This window comes from Cheilinus undulatus, linkage group 5, assembly GCF_018320785.1.
Source record: "Cheilinus undulatus linkage group 5, ASM1832078v1, whole genome shotgun sequence".
Lineage (NCBI taxonomy): Eukaryota > Metazoa > Chordata > Actinopteri > Labriformes > Labridae > Cheilinus > Cheilinus undulatus.
In genome coordinates, this window is record NC_054869.1 from 53419634 (window position 1) to 53436190 (window position 16557).

At 39.9% G+C, this 16557-nt stretch overlaps 1 protein-coding gene across 1 annotated transcript; it reads right to left on the reverse strand.

The window, feature by feature from the left end:
* Nucleotides 1-923: 923 nt before the first annotated feature.
* smarcb1a (SWI/SNF related, matrix associated, actin dependent regulator of chromatin, subfamily b, member 1a) lies at nt 924-13467 on the reverse strand. Its single transcript, XM_041787601.1, has 9 exons — nt 13338-13467; nt 9755-9866; nt 9330-9459; nt 7736-7873; nt 7151-7278; nt 6481-6647; nt 6201-6391; nt 2583-2714; nt 924-1343 (listed from the first exon to the last, which is right to left on the reverse strand). Exons 1-9 carry the CDS (start codon nt 13419-13421, stop codon nt 1304-1306), a joined length of 1122 nt encoding a protein of 373 aa, XP_041643535.1. The 5' UTR covers nt 13422-13467; the 3' UTR covers nt 924-1303.
* Between the last annotated feature and the right edge of the window lie 3090 nt (nt 13468-16557).

The following is a 16557-nucleotide window of genomic DNA, read 5'->3' on the forward strand; positions in this document are numbered from 1 at the left end:
AAGGTTGAGTCAACTTTTAGACATTCTAACTGGCTTCAGCTGTGATTTCTAGATTTCCAGCACCTGTTACTGCCACAGGTGAGTTTAAATGAGCATCACATGCTGGAAATAAAATAATTTACCCACAGTTTTAAAAGGGGGACAATCATTTTGTCCGGCCCATTTTTTTGAATTTTGTGCAAAATTACGTCAATTTTGTCTTTTTTCTTCTGATTTTTTGTGTTGTTCCAATGCACATAAAGGAAATAAACACATGTATACCAAAAACATTTGTAACTGCAACAATTTCTGGGAGAAATGGTGCATTTTCTGGAAAAATTCCAGGGGTGCCAATACAATACAATGACTGTAGGTAGTACCAGCATAGTCACTACCTGGAGTCTGTGCAGAGCCTGGATCTGTTAAAAGTGGCGATGCTGCCTTGGCTGTGATCACCGTGCCATCTGGGAGGTTATTGGATAATGGAGTGAATAGTCCAGGCTCACCATGGTGCTCTGGGCCATCCGTCCACATAGTTTGGTTTGGGAGTCCATAAGGAGCCGTGTGGTATGGTAGCATTCGCATTGTCATTACATGAAGCATGCTCGAAGCCTGGGACTGCTAAAGCTAAGGACTCAAAGGACCAGGACTGACCCTGTGCTCTCTCCTCTCCTGCTGCTACAGATGGTCTGATATCCCATCGGCCTCCTCTGCTCTGTTCATTGTGCACCGTCACCTTCTGCTTTAGAGGGTCAAACACTGAGAAATGAAACATGCAAACAAATCTCAGTGGGAGTCTGACTAAACAGAAACCTCACCGTGCTTTATGACTCAGCGCTGCTGAGAAATGTGAGTCAGTGCTCCAGTTTAGTACGGGTAAAAATACACATCAGATGCACTGGGCTGAAATATTCTGTCCAGGTCTTTAAATGAAAACACGGCTGTTAAGCTCTTCCACATTTTTTATTTTGTAAGAATTATTCAAATGTACAAAAAGACAACAAATACAACAGAACAATATATTATCTGAGCCTGGTGTTCTTCATCTCCCTCTGTGGTCATTAAACAGAGTCAGTGGTCAAAGTGAGGGAGAAGCTTCTCCACGCCGAGGGTCAAGGGGGGCACGAAGGGGAGGAGGGACGTCTTCTACTCAAACAGAACCAAATATTAACATTAATAATAAAATAAAAAATACCACGGTGAGCCGCTGACTGGGAAACCAGCATCTGAAGCTTGATGGGCGACGTCTTTGTTTGCGATGCTGTCAGAGTCAAACCTCAATCAGACCAACACCGAGCCTGTAGGGGGCGCTGCAGCCAGGATTCTACCAGGCCGGCGCTGTGTTTGCAAGTCGCCTCATCCGCCTGAAGAGCAAAAGGAAAACTATGATCAGCACATAGAAAAACAGAAAACACAAAGCATTTTCAGCTGACTGTTTAAACGCTGATTCTTCTTTCAACTGCACTTCAACATCTGTAAACTTTTCAAACCCAATTATTGCCAACATATTAGTGCAATTTAGACAATCTGCAAAGAGCATATGTTGTTTTTTAGGAGTTTTTTACTGCAGTTCTCGGTTCGGTCGCCACATTTCCTGCTCGTCTGTTTACAGGAAACCATGGAGACTGAAAGCAAGCATAGTCTGTTGGAGTTGGAGCTGATTAATACCGATCATTGGCTGATTTTTCAGTAGTTATTGTGGAGAAGAAAGGAGAAGAGACATCAGAGGAGAGGGAAAGTTTGGCTGCTGAATCAGCTGAAGTGGAAGATGGGGGATTTTTGCACCCATCCAGCCACTGACAGAGACATGGATGAGGAAATGTATGTCTGATATTTTCAGATGTTGGTGAGTAGATCTGACTAGCTGTTTCACTGTCTGAAGCCGTTTATCTTACAACAGGACTGTCCACAATATGCCTGTAGACATTGAAGACTGGCGGTGCTACCCAGCAGACCAATGACATCCTTTGGATGAGTTTTCTTTCTAAGAAGCACATTGGTCATCTTCTACCTAAACTCAGGGCTATGAGAAACTAAACAATTCCAGCTGATATCTATATCAATACCAATATGTAAATATAAAAAAATATAACCCCAGATTTAGGACAATATCCTAAGCATGTATATGCTAATATTTAAAGCAGATGCAGGACTGTATTTACAGCACATGTAAGCCCATATTTACAGCAGATGTAGGCCCATATTTACAGCAGATGTAGGCCCATATTTACAGCAGATGTAGGCCCATATTTACAGCAGATGTAGGCCCATATTTACAGCAGATGTAGGCCCATGTTTACAGCAGATGTAGGCCCATGTTTACAGGAGATATAGGCTGATATTTGTGGCCAGATATTTTTATATCTCATACTTATGCTATACATACCCTATTAAAACCTTCTGTCGATCTAAGCATCAATACTGTGTGATATACTGTTATTACTAGGACATGCATGTCCACTTAATCCAAACCAGCCCTTGCAGCTGTCTCACATCTTAACAGACTTCTTGTTTTAACTAAACAACGAGCTCGACATGAAAACAGAGCATTAAATACATGCAGCACTGCTCTTTATCACCTGAGGTCTCCACCAAACTCTCACCTGGTGTTTCTGTCCTGATCTCTGATCTTCTTCTCCATCTCCGCGTCTGTCAGCGTCTCCAGCAGGGGGCACCACTGGTCAGCATCACCTGTGTTTCTGATGGCGATCTCGACCGTGGGCAGTGGGTTCTCGCTGTTAAACAAAAACAACACAAACATTTTACAGGGTGTACCGCAGCTCTTCCTGCTGCTGCTGATTCAGCCGTGGTCTTCTCTGGTCATGAGGGTCACAGCAAGTATTTTCAAAATCATTCTGACACATGGAGCCTGTTAAATATGATGAAATATGAAAACTGTGATTGAAGCTTCAAAGAAGAAATCCAGACACGTTTCCTGTTCTGACACTGTACTATGACATGTTGGTAAAATGTTGAGCACATTTTCAACCGTCTGAGGGAAAAATGAATCCTGCCTTTATGAGAAACACGCTGAACATGAATGAAAACAAGAGTGAGAAGTGAAAGAACACTATCAGATCTGAGCCTGAGTTACCGTCACTTTACTCTGTGACCACGGCTGTCACATTCAGCCTACATCCTCCATAAACATGCACACACCACATTAAAAAGAGTTCCTCTGCTTCATGCCTCAATCACTGCCTCATAAATCATTATTCTGTAGAAACATGGAGGGAAATAAAACCCAAAGGAATCCCTTTACACCACCAGACGTTTTACTGCGACTGAAATCAGAGCTGCAGACTGCCTTAACAACAACCATGAAGAAGAAAACCCTTTCTGTTTAAAAAGCTAAAAGGCTAATTCAACATGGGGATGATTTAACCCTTAGAGGGTGGTGGGGCCGTTTTGTGGTTTGTTTGTTTTTTTTGTTTGTTTTTTTTTTAAAGATTTGTTTTTGGGCCTTTTCGTGCCTTTATTGGATAGAGGAGATCAGTGGATAGACTCGGAAACAGGGACGAGAGTTTGGGAGAGACATGAGGCAAAGGGCCTCAGGCCGGATTTGAACCCAGGCTGCTCGCGTACATGGTGTGTGCCTTAACTCGACTACCGGCGCGCCCCGTTTTTTGTGGCTTTTCATCATTTTTATTTTCTTGGTTTGATTATTTTGACTGTTTTAATGCCAAACATTAATTTTGGAGCATACTTTTTTTTATTTGAATATCAGAACATGAAACAGGTCCATTATTAGATCCGCAGATGTTTTGTGCCCACTCAGGCTGTTGGTGACCAAAAATGCTCCATTAAAACTACAATTTTTGATCCTCCAGCCAACACAGTAAAAAACCCATGCATTTATGATATCAGGCTTTTATTCTGGAGTCACTGATTCAAATTTACAGTTTGTCCTGTTTGTCACCAAATGTCAGCCATCTTCCATATTTGGTATGAGGGTAAATTACACGCTTTTTCCCTTTTCCTGTAGGGGCTTTATTGTTAATTAAAAAGAATAATAATAATGCATAAAATCTAAGTTTTTTCTCATTATCAACATATTCAAGGCTGTGATATTCCCCTTCAAGGGAATTCAATGTCATGTAGTTTGTGTTTTTTACATTAAAAACATTTTCACTTACATTGGCATTTAAAGTGTTTAATTCCCCCAAATTTAGAATTATTTGCTATTTATCTGACTTTGATTAAAATGTATGCAAAAGAAGTGTGAGAAGTCTTACTGTAGACTACTTTTTTACTTTTACAGTACATTTAAGGATTGATTTTAAGATTTTATTCATCACTTTTAAAGGTCTCTGTCCCAGGTATATCCCTAACCTTTTAACTCCCTGTTCCCCTGCACGCTCATTGAGATCCTCGGGTCTTTTATTTGTGCCAGAGGCTCGGCTGAAAACTAAGGGGGACAGAACATTTGCAGTCCAGGGACCGGAGCTCTGGGACATCCTACCTGAGGAAATCAAGTCAGCTGACTCTGTGCTTTCCTTTAAGTCACTTTCAAAAACACTTTTTTACCAGAGGGCTTTTCCGGACTTTATGTAGGGGTTGAATATAATCTGTTTTGATGTATCAGCTTTTCTTCCACTTTGTATCTAATTGGGTTTATGCACCTAAACTGTTCCTATGGAATTTGCTGATTTTAATTTGATCTGTTGTGCATCTCTTATGGTCTGTAAAGCACTGTGTGACGTCTGTTTTAAAAAGTGCTTTAAAAATAAAGGTTTATTATTATCTTTATTATATTAATTTTGTCTGCTGATATTTTTGATCACGAGAAGCCCTGTTACAGTTTCTTTTCGTGCGTCTGACGGTTTTTGAAGCTTCTATCCATCAGTTTTTAGGTGTGGTGCAGGTTAAAAGCTTCTGCAGATTAAAAAGGTAAAAGTGTGAAAAGACACCAGGAGAAATTTCCACACAGGACGACTGCACCGCACACTGAAGCGCCGTGGGTTTGCTCTGACCAAAGGCGAGCGACCTCATCCACTGGAAGCGAGTCTAGAGCGCTGCGCTGTGCTGCGGCGCGCAGCCCTGATAGAAGGGCAGAGATCACGGGAGAACTGGGAGTTCACGCAGGAATAGTATGTCAACAGCGCACTCTTTTACCTTCTGGTGTTGATTTATCATTCTTTCCGGTATAAGTCCATGATATTATTGCTTCATTGGGTGAGTACATTAGGAAGTTAAAAGGTTAATGTTTTCTTAAAGGATCCGTGGTTTTATTTCAATTTTTTTGGCTAAATGTCCTCAAAAGCTAACTTTCCTCCTCAATGGCTCCATTGTAGCTCTGTGACCCTCTGACCTCCCAGTGACCCTTTGCTCTCACTGCAGGATGAGACGTAATTTTGATATAGTGATGATTTGCAACTGGGAGTCTGTGCATTGTGTTTTATTTTTGAAAAAAATGGATATTCTACGCTTGTGACGTCCTCTTTTGGTGCTTTCTGATCGATGGGTATTGAGGTGGTTTGGCAGTGTCCAGCGCTGAAAATAGACCTGCAGCGTATCTTGAAAGAAGTGGAGCAAAGTGGTGCTCCAGGCACGCATCGCTGCCAGACTGGACCGCCGGCTGTGGAAATGCTCTGATAGACTAGAGAGGGAGCGATGTGCTACGTAGTACAATTCACCCTCGGTCGCTGTAGGTGGAAATTGGAGGTAAAGCTTAGCTGAGGCAGCAAAGATGTGTTGAAACTAAACGGCACACTGAAAACAGAATAAGCACAGACAGAAGAAAATGTTTTCATCTGAGCTTTCTAAAACTGTTTCCATGAACGTCTTATAGAAAAACAGAGTTTTATGCTCTTTTATGCCTTAAATGTCTACACTGTATGCTTTCACCCATATTTTCCATCCAACCAGCCTTTGTCAAGAAAAAAAACACAATGGTCACTACAAGATTAATATCTTCACCAAACTCAGTTACTAAAAAAAATTTAAAATTATCAGACTTTTTTATTGAAGCGAATGATGATTACTTTATTTTCTAGGCTTTTGTGGGCGATTTCCAAAGAAATCTCATCCAGATGCTGAATGTCACAGAGAGAGAAACCTGCCATTAAACGGTACGAAATCTCCCTGTGATGAGCTGAAACGTCACCGTCAGCATCAACGGACTGAATCTGCTGCCGTCAAACAAAAACAAGGACATCCTGGATTAAGAACATGATAAACCATCCCTCCCGTCAGGTATGTCCCTGTTTGTGAGCCAGTACCTGAAGGCGTACGTCCTCTGGTGCCAGCTCAGCTGACCTCGGATGCTGTAGGCGATGGTGGTGACGAACTCTCCTCCCAGGCCGAGCTCAGAGCAAAGCTTCAGAGCAAACTTCTCTGGAGAGTTCTCCCGCTCCGACATGTCCCACTCAAACTGATCCACCAGAGAGATGTTCCCCACGTGGATGTTCAACTAAAACACAGAATCATCCAATAATTACCACCAATGCTGACTCTACATCCACATATGACAATCAAACACATTAAGAGTGAGAGCGCCACCTTAATGATGACCCTCTGGTCCGCCTGGTCCTCTAGGATGCTATCTGTCGGGTACGACTCGATCTGCTGTCGGATGGCCGAGGCGATGGCGGGGACGAAGGCCAGCGGGTTGAGGTCCAGGTCGTCACACAGGATCTCAGCGAACATCTCGGGTGTCATCAGCTTCTCTGAGTGTTTCAAAGGAGAAATTTTAAGATTAGTGTCTCATTTTTAAACTCTTGTGCTGCAGCTTGTCTCCGCTCTGGAAATTTAAGACTGATTTAAGATTTTACGAACTGTTTTTAAAGTTTTAAATAGCCTGGTACCACCATATCTTATTGACTTTCTGCATTATAACACACAAGCACGACCCATCAGGTCAACTAACCAGCGCTCTTAGAGGTCCCAAGATCAAAACTCAGAAACCACGGGGATAGAGGCTTGGCGGGGGTTGGTCCGGAGTTATGGAACAATCTCCCGCTCCAAGTAGATCTGTCCAGTCCCCTTACATTTTAAAGTCACAGCTAAAAACCCATCTCTCTTACCTCTACTCTAAATAACTCTGGCTCTTTCCCAGTAATAAGGACAGTGATTTATCACTATATTTAAGTTTTTATCTTTGTTCTTAATCTTTCTTTAAGTCTTCTTTGATACCATCAGTCTCTGAGCGCTGAGGGAGTGGTGACGTTACCGTTCATGTTCCAGGTGAAAGCGTCTCTGAGCTTCTGTCCTTCGATCTCCATGTCCAGACGGATCGGAACCAGAACTTCAGACTGAGTGGCGTTTTCATGGATCACAGCTGGATCGTGGTCGTCAAAGCTGAGTGAGACAAAACCCCAAGAGACAAAAATTTACAAACACCTGAACTAAAGCCACGTTCCCACCAGGTGGTCCATTTCTAAGATAACCGATCCGTACCGTCCTACGTTTTTAGCACCCTTCTGTTTGGCTACAGAGTGACTCCAAAAGTGGAGCTAGACTCCTCTCAACACTACAGAAGCAACAAAAACATTCAGATCACCGATTATAACTCCAAAAAAGGAGAGAGAGAGCACCATCAAAAATGTACCTATCAGCTGGGAACATGCCACAACGGTGAAAGCATGTTAGTACATTCTGACAGTGTTCAGGAGTCTGCCTGAAGAGTTCTGGTCATTAAAGTTAAGAAATTCTACTCTACTCGTGTAGGACTTCTGTTTTTGATATCAAACAGGTATCAGTGTGGTGTGATGGTTATAGAAGGAAAGAAGAACCTGTGAATGAGAAAGGGACTCACCACAGTGGGAAGGTCCTCTTCTTGTCTCGGCCAAGGCGGCTGCGGTTGATGGTGGTTGAACACGGCACGGCGTCCAGATGGTGAGAACTGTTGGGCAGCGTGGGAACCCACTGACTGTTCCTCTTCGCCTTCTGTTCCCTGGAGACGGACAGAGACGTCTGAATGTATTAAATTTACTCTAAACCTCAGAGAGCATAATGAAGACGTGAATTTGAGGGCCTAAACTCCACACCAAAGACTTCTGAGATTTACATTTATTTAACAAACAACTGAAAATGATGATACTTTAACTAAAAAATGTTGATGTAGAACTGAGATGGTTGAAAGATAACAGAGCATTATTTCAATTTAATTTTTTCTTTTGGATTGCCTTTTCTTCCTTTGGCATAAAGAACATATTTTTGTATGATGATTCTCTCTGCAGTGCTAAAGTTCTGTTAAAATATCTTTGAGCCATAAAAAGGTCTTGAATGTTGTCAGCCTGATTTGGCGAATGTGCAGCAACCCTGACTCACTGCTGATTGTGCTGACAGTTTAATAAATAGTGACAGTTATCATACCTGCCATCCTGGTTGTGATTTCATTAGAAACATTCAGATGTATGGTCAAAAAATATGGACTGGTTTTAAGTTTTATGCTTTACTTTTAACATGGATGTAGACTTGGGCTGCACGGTGGTGCAGGGGTTAACACTGTTGCCTCAGAGCTAGAAGGTTCCTGGTTTGCTTCCCGGTCAGGGCCTTCCTGTGTGGAGTTTGCATGTTCTTCCTGTGCATGTGTGGGTTCTCTCCAAAAACATGCTCATTAGGTTGAAATATTAGAAATATATGCTCATACTGAGTATATTTCACTTATTTTTAGGCTGTGGGAAGTTCAGTTTTAAGCTATCTCAGCTTAAAACCAGCATTTTCTGCTTATTTTAAGCCTTTTGAAGAGTTCTGCCGACTTACTTATTTCTAGTTTCAACAATCTTATTTCAAGATATCTTATCAAGTCAAATTATCTTGCTGCATGGACAGAAAACTTCACTTCATTTGAAAAAATTCAGACTAGAATCAAGTTTTTTTTCCCTTAATTCTAGACAGATCATTTTTGCAGTGTAGCCAATGATGGGAGCTGGCTCCTGTTTGGGAGGGGGTTTCTTTTTTTTTACACTTTGTTGCTTTAAAGAGACAAAATGGGACCAAATGAGCTGTTTGTGAGCTGAAAGGCCCGCATGTTGGACAGAGCTGAGACAATCCAGATCTCTAAAAAAGAGCCCAATCATTCCCATCACTGTGAGTGAGGCTGGATGGACATTAATGAAGCCATGCTTTTAGTTTACTAGCAGAAAACAGGAGATCACGTCTGCTGACAGGGCGGTCTTTCATGTGTAAAAGTCCATGCTGAGTCAACACAACTGATACAGTCTAGATGAAAACATCCACACCTTCTCTGTACCAGTCTGAGCTGCCAGATATCAGGTACATATTGAGGTGCAGCCACACAAGCATCAACGATTAAATCTTGGTATCTAAATGCCTAAATCACATAGAAATCCCTGTAGATGTACTGTATAAACAGAGTGATAACACGTTAGAGATGTTGGATGAACCTGAGGTAGGCGGGAGGCTCGGTGCTGATGGAGACCGCTTTGTACTTCTCATCGTTTCCCTCCAGAATCTCCTCGACCTCCGAGGCCTTCAGCAGAGTCACACTGGTGGCCAGCTGAGTGTAGCCGTGGTCTGAGAGACAAAAACAAAGAGTCAAATCCACAAAGAAACAGAAACATAGAGATGTCTCTATGATTATTACAACGTCAATGATGCATCTACATTAAAATCTGACTTTTACAAATAAAACGAGCCCTAACGAGCTGATCAACAAGGAAAGGGACATCTATTTCTACAGCACATTTCAGCAACAAGGCCATTCAAAACGCCTCACACAAGATTGAAAGAAGCAGGACACTTGTCTGACTCCTCGGTGTTAAACATCTATATAACTGATATTAACGCTACGGTTCTTCTCTGGACTGACCGTGTGACGACTCCACGATCTTCTTCCTCTCCTCCACTGATGCCAGTTTTCTCCATAATGACGGGTATCTTTTATACAGGGAGCCTCTGAACATACGGAGGTAGTTTCCCACCTGAACACAAAAACAGAGTAAAGACAAATTCATGTTTAATGTTAAAAAATAATCAAAGATGGTTTTAGTTTACCCATCATGGAAATCAAGCAAGTTTACTGTACTAAACTGTACCAAACAGGACAGGAATGCAACACTCCTGGTAGGGAACCATCCACCAGCTGTGGAAATGCAAGCAAGACCAGGGACAGCCGTACCAAACTGTACTGAACCAAACCAGAAATAAACGGTCCCCCAGGACCAAAATAAGAGAATCCCTATTTATGCCTGATGTCATCTCAGTCTTCATAAAATTAAAAAATTGTTTAAAAAAAAAAAAAAAAATAGACTACTTGGCATAAACGCGCCGACACAGGAACCCTGAGACGACAGCCTGAGGGTAAAAGCCCAAACTCACTCTGATGCAGATGATTTGGTCAATCATGAGTCCTCCTGAGGAGGATCGGACTGTGATTAATGGTCATTACCCAGTCTGCTGAACAGTTTTAGACGACTCCCAGGTTTAGAGATCCAAACCAGGCAACAACAGAAAAGATGACAAAAGAGATCTGATCAAACTTCGGTAAATTAGACCCATCATCCCATCATCGGCGTCGGATCACTGAGCTAGACAGTGTGGTGTTCCTGGTATCTGAGCATGTGGACTAAAGTCAGAGTCTTTTGGTCCTTGGTCCTCCTGGTCTTGCTATACTCTTGTGAGACCTGGATGTTGACTGATGGTCAGAGAAGCTGGCTGGACTCCTTTGTGATGACTTTTTTTCAGCACATCTTTGGGTATGGTTGTTAGACCGTGTGTCTGATGTTGACGGGACCAGGAGTTCAGGGGAACAGGGAGGAGTCAGCTGATTGATGCAGGAAAGACAGCTGTGCTTTTACGGGCACCTGGCGTGCTTTCCTGGGCCTGATCCAGCTCATTGCATGTCGGATGCCCAGGACTATGCGGGCTGGTCCAGACGCTGGGGGTGACCACGTGCATCTTGAAGGGGGCAGCTGGGAGGATTCCAGGAGAAACAGGGAACAGGCCTGAAGCAGACCTGGAGGATGGCCATCAGGAGGCCAGAGTAGTACAGGACCAATGCTGACACGGCCAAACCAGCATATGATCCATACCTGACCTGATCTTCAGGAACCGGTCCGTTATAGGACAATTTTGTTAGAATGTCATTGGGCAGAAGCTTTTGTTCAAAGTGACATAAATGTGAGAGACAGACAGGCATTCATGATGTCAGGACCTTGTCCAAGGACCAACACCAGATTCTGATCATGCCCTAACCAGGATTTGAACCCTAAATCTCCTGTACCGAGTAGGGCTGGGCAATTAATTGCAAATTAGATTAAATCACAATATGGCCTGCTGCAATATTCTAATCGCAAACAGTGCAATATTTCTTTAACCTGTAATGTGTCAGAATACCAGATACAGTTTTGCAGTAAATGTTTTATGCTCTACAGCAGTGTTACTCAACCAAAGAGCCAAACTGTTGAAAAATACCTTTGTATGAGCCATAATCTAAGTGGTGAAAAGTGGCAAAAACAGCATGAAGTAGCAATAAAAAATAAACTAAAGGTGGCAAAGTTGGTCAAAAAGCAGCAAAAATGTGGGAAAAGGGGCGAAAATTGGGAGAAAACGTGAAAAATGGTCAGAAAGTAGCAAAAATGGTCGAAAAGTGGCAAAAAAAATGAGTGAAAAGTGACTAAAATAAGCAAAAAACTGTCACGAGTAGCAAAAATGGGCAAAAAGTGACAAAAAAAATGGTGAAAAAGAATAAAAATGGGGGGGTGGCAGTGGCAAAAAGAAGAAGCAAAAATTTAGGAAAAAATGCAACAAGTGGTATTTAATGGCAAAAGGTTTAAGTGGTCATAAAATGTTGATAAAGGGCAAAAATTGGATTAAAGTGGAATAAGTGGGGAAAAAGTGGCAAAAGAAGTTGCAAAATGCCCAAAAAAAGAAAAAGATGGTATCTAATGGCAAAAGATGGAAACGGGTGAAAAGTGGCAAAAATGCTGTAAATGGCAAAAAAGCCTTTTTTTTAAGGTTTTTCTGGGGGAATAATATTTCAGATTAAGAAATAAAAGAATCACAAATAATCACAAAAGAGCCACATGTTGAGTATCACTGATCTATACAAACAGAGTTTATTCGTAGATTTTTTTTTTTTACAAAAATCCTACTTTTCTCCCTCATATATGTTTTTTTTCTTATTCAAAACAAGAATAACAAGAAAGATCATCCCCCTTCAATATGGCAATTGATATCAAATTTGCCATATAAATCAAAATGGCTTTTCTCTTTTAAAGTTGTTTATTCCTCATTTCATTGATCTAATATGGAGCTCTTTTTAACATAGAGTGATTTATTGCTTGTGTTTGTTTAACAACACATAATATGGGGAACCTAAAAATAATCGACATTAAATCACAATATTGGGAAAAATAATCGCAATTAAATTATTTTTGCTACTCCTTCAGCCCTAGTACCGAGGTAACAATGTAAATCCCAGAGCTGGATTGTCAACCCTACTTTTTAATTTTTATATTCATGTATATTAATATTTCTAATGTTTAGTTTTTGAAATAAGAGAATCCCTATGTATGCCTGAAGTCATTTCAGTCTCCATAAAATTAATTTTCTGATACACATTTACAGTTACAACTTTAGTTATAAAGCGTGTAAAAATTATTCTAAATAGAAGCTTTTAAAAAATGTCTCCCTTGAATGTTAAAATAAGGGCCAGAATGAGCAAACGTCATTACAGCTAAAATAATTAGAACAGGACATTACATAGGAACATGCGTTTTTTTCCTTTTTACATGTGTTGCTCTTAAATATCATTCATTTATGGTACCTGCTTGTTAATTATCACACCAAATAATTATTGTTCAGCTTAATGTTTAAATCCCGTTAGCTAGCTAACTGTTGTAGCCTGGGACAAACCGGGATAAATCTCGGTACAAGGACGATTATTTAGGGCCAAACTTAAACAAACTATAATTCACAATAATGTGATTAATATCTGCCGCTATTCTACATTAATCTGACTCCGAATACAAAACAAATGAATGACTATCCGTAAACTGCCATCCCGGTGTACTGGTTTACCGAGTGACCGTGATAATTGGTGAACTGTGTGAAGGTTGTCGTAATTAGAAGAGCTATTAACAAAAAGCCTTAAATTATTCTCTGTGTTTTACACAAAGATATTATCAATTAAAAATATTTAGAAACTATGTTATGAAAAGTAAGTAAAGTAGACTTTGTCAGGACACTTATCATCTTTAATATCTGCTGTAAACAACAGAGGCGTTCGGCTGAAAGTCACCAGTTAACACGGTAACACGTCAATCCGTGACACCACTCGACTAGCATCGTTAGCTGGCTGCTAGCGGACCGGCAGTCAGATAAAATGGTAAATTTCCACTGAATTTGTTCTTTATTTAATCACAGCTTTACTGTATATGTGAAATACTAACCTCTGATCCAATCATGTAAAAGTCTCCATCCTCTTCGAGCTGAAATTTCACCGGTTTTTGACCAAACGTCTTGCTAAGCGCCATACTGAAATGAAATAACAAAGCTCCGTACAACTGCGCAGGCGCGAGGGACAAAAGGGTCCTGTCGCCAAAAGATGACGTTACACTAAACTGTAACTGTCAAGCTGTGAAGTCTCTCATTACCGCCGTTCATAGACAGTATATACGTATATAAGGTCTGTGATCGCCGTTGACCTTTTAGGAGATAGCAGCCTTTAATAAATTCATTACAATATTATTATTATTATTATCATCACTATTATTAAAACAGCAATAAATATTATTACTATAATTATATCATTATTAGAAGTAGTAGTAGTAGAAATAATAATAATAATAATAATAATAGACAAAAAAAAAAATAATAATAATACATAGTACAGTTTTGTTCTCTGTGGCTCTGTATATCAGGTGTTTATTCTAGAGTTTGAGATTTTTTAATAAGCTTACATCACTAAACTGCCCTTTAAGCCTTTAAACTTTCACAAATTTTTATCAAAAATATTTACCTAGAGCTCCAAATTATATAACGCCACCTTGTGGAAGAATAGACAATTACAATTAACAGGAAGACTCAATTTAAACAAGAATGGGGTCAGGAGAAGATTTTATAAGAAGGTGACTGAATGAATGAAAATTTGCAAATGAATAGACATAATTTACTGAAAAGTATAATATTAACTGTGCTTACAGAGAACTAAGTAAAGCCATTCTACTAACTTTAAATCACACCAAACATGTTCAGATGTTTCAACCAAACTTCAGAAATGAAGATTGATAAAGATGCACATCAGTGATAACAACAAGGTTATTCATGTTCTTTTTAGCTTAGCTTGCATGTAAAACTTTAAATGAAAAATAAAATGTCAGTAAAGTGTAAAAACCTCTAATAGACAGTTGCCCCATAAATAAAATATTTGAACGTCTACCTAGCTGCTAAAATGTTATATAACAGATTTAATTCTGCACTAGATGTACGTGGTTCTGCTTAAGAGTTTGAAACTGATTACCTGCTCTCTTCTTCTGCTCACATCTCAGTTTTGGTGAGATCTAAACAGCTGCTTTAACGTCCTCTTAACCAGGAACGGGTGACTCTGGTCACTGAGAGGCTCACATTATTTTTAAACTCACTGCCGGAAAGCCAGATTGTCAAAAACTACAGAACCCTCCCCCTTCATAACTAACATGTCTTTAAATTTGACCAGAGGAACAAATGAATGAATCCCATCATGCAAATGCAAACAGTAGTGAAGATGAGGGCCTCATTTGGCCCCCCGGTGCCCGCCACTGCTCTAAATCCTATCACATTTGAACAATAAGGATAATCTTCTAAGAAAGACAGCCAACATGGCCAGCATCATTATCTTACTGGGTAAATATCATAAACATAGATGTAAATGGAATAACAACAGACCCTCCATAGCCTCTAAAAAATGAACGTAAACTTTCATCTGTAAAACAAGTCTAGGAAAAATGATCTTCTAAAACCATTTAAAGCTGCCTTTGTTCCTAAAATCTTACTTTTGCACCTCCACACAGCTGACGCCAGCTAGTCTGCACTTTTTCAGCCCCCAAGCTTTAAATGTTTACATTTAAGCATTTTGATTTATTTCATTTTTTAAATGAGTACTATATCTGAAGAACACAGTGGCGTATTGCCTTCACTTGAAAATGAGAAAAAAAATCCTCCTGCTTTTACGACATAACTATCTCATAAAAACAGGAATTTATTTTTGATTTTCCTGATTTTAAGAGATACTGTCTTGTAACAAGATATTATCTTGTGAAAACAGGATCCCCCCTGACGCTCTCCTGCATGAGCGGTTGCTGCATTTATCAGCCAGTAATTAGAGGTGCAGGGTCAGTACAGGTGAGGTAAAACTGAGTTAGATCTAACAGGCGAGACATGTTTGTTCATGGAGATGAGGATTAAAGCTTTACAGAAATTCCTTTACTTTTCAGATCCTTGTTTTTATTTATCAAAAATAAATAAATTCCTGTTTTTTATGAGATAGTTATGCCGAAAAAACAGGAGGATTTTTTATTTTCAAGTGAATGGTAGAAGAAAATGTACAAAGAAAATTCATTTTTTTATCCTCCTACAGTTCTCTGACCTTGCAAAACAGATTGATGCGCCCATTTCCGTGTTTCTCACTGGCGAATCTGTTTGGACCCGGTTAGAAAGTGACAGGACCAATCAGCTACGAGGGGCAGTACTTTCAGGTGCGGTGGAGTCGTGACATCAGCAAGCGACATTTTCCCCTTTCACTTGTGAACTTTTTCTGTTATACATCTTTGTACCTTAAATGATAATTGTTGATTGTTTTGAACTGTTTATGTCTGATTTCCTCTCAGTTTATTTGATAGAAAGGAGGAAAAATAAAGTGTTCAGAGTCTTTTCACTTTTATAAACTTAATGTTTATTTGTATATACATGAATATATTAATCTATAACCAAGAGAGGAGAGAATGTACAATGCAAAACAAAATCTTTATATACAAATCAATAAATAAACGAGACAAAACCAAGGACAGTTTCATTCTACAAGTTTGTGGGGAAAGAAGGACAAAAGAGACTAAAGAGGAGACTGCAGTTTAAAAAAAAATCAGATTTTTTTTTCTTCAAATGAAAATGGCACCCGAGCACGGTTCAAGGGGACAAACAAAAATTTAAAAAACAAATAAAAAATAAAAACACAAACACCACGCCAGCTGGTCTCCAGTTTTTTTTTTTCTTGTAAACGCAGCCTTTTATTTATTTCTTATTTTTTTTGTTCAAACTCGCACAGAATCAGGTCAAATCACAAAAAGATACGCCATTTTTCAACACGGGCTACAACGACACACAAACCAGTCCAACATCAACCTCACAGAATTCAACGTTCAAGTTCACCTCATGTGCACGAAATTCTCCGAAAGCACTGCGGGGAGACGGAGCGGCTGCAGAAACGCTGATCAGAAGGATTTTTTAAAAATCAGAACTTAAACGATGAAAAAAATCACTGTTACCATGGCTACAAAAACAGAAGTCGGCGAATTTGTTGTTCTTAATGACCTTTAACTGCAGAAATCTCCTGAAATACGCAGAAACATTGGTAATGTTTTGTTTGCTTGCAATAATTGATGGACTGATTCCTCTCCTGTGAACCTGCCTTATCAA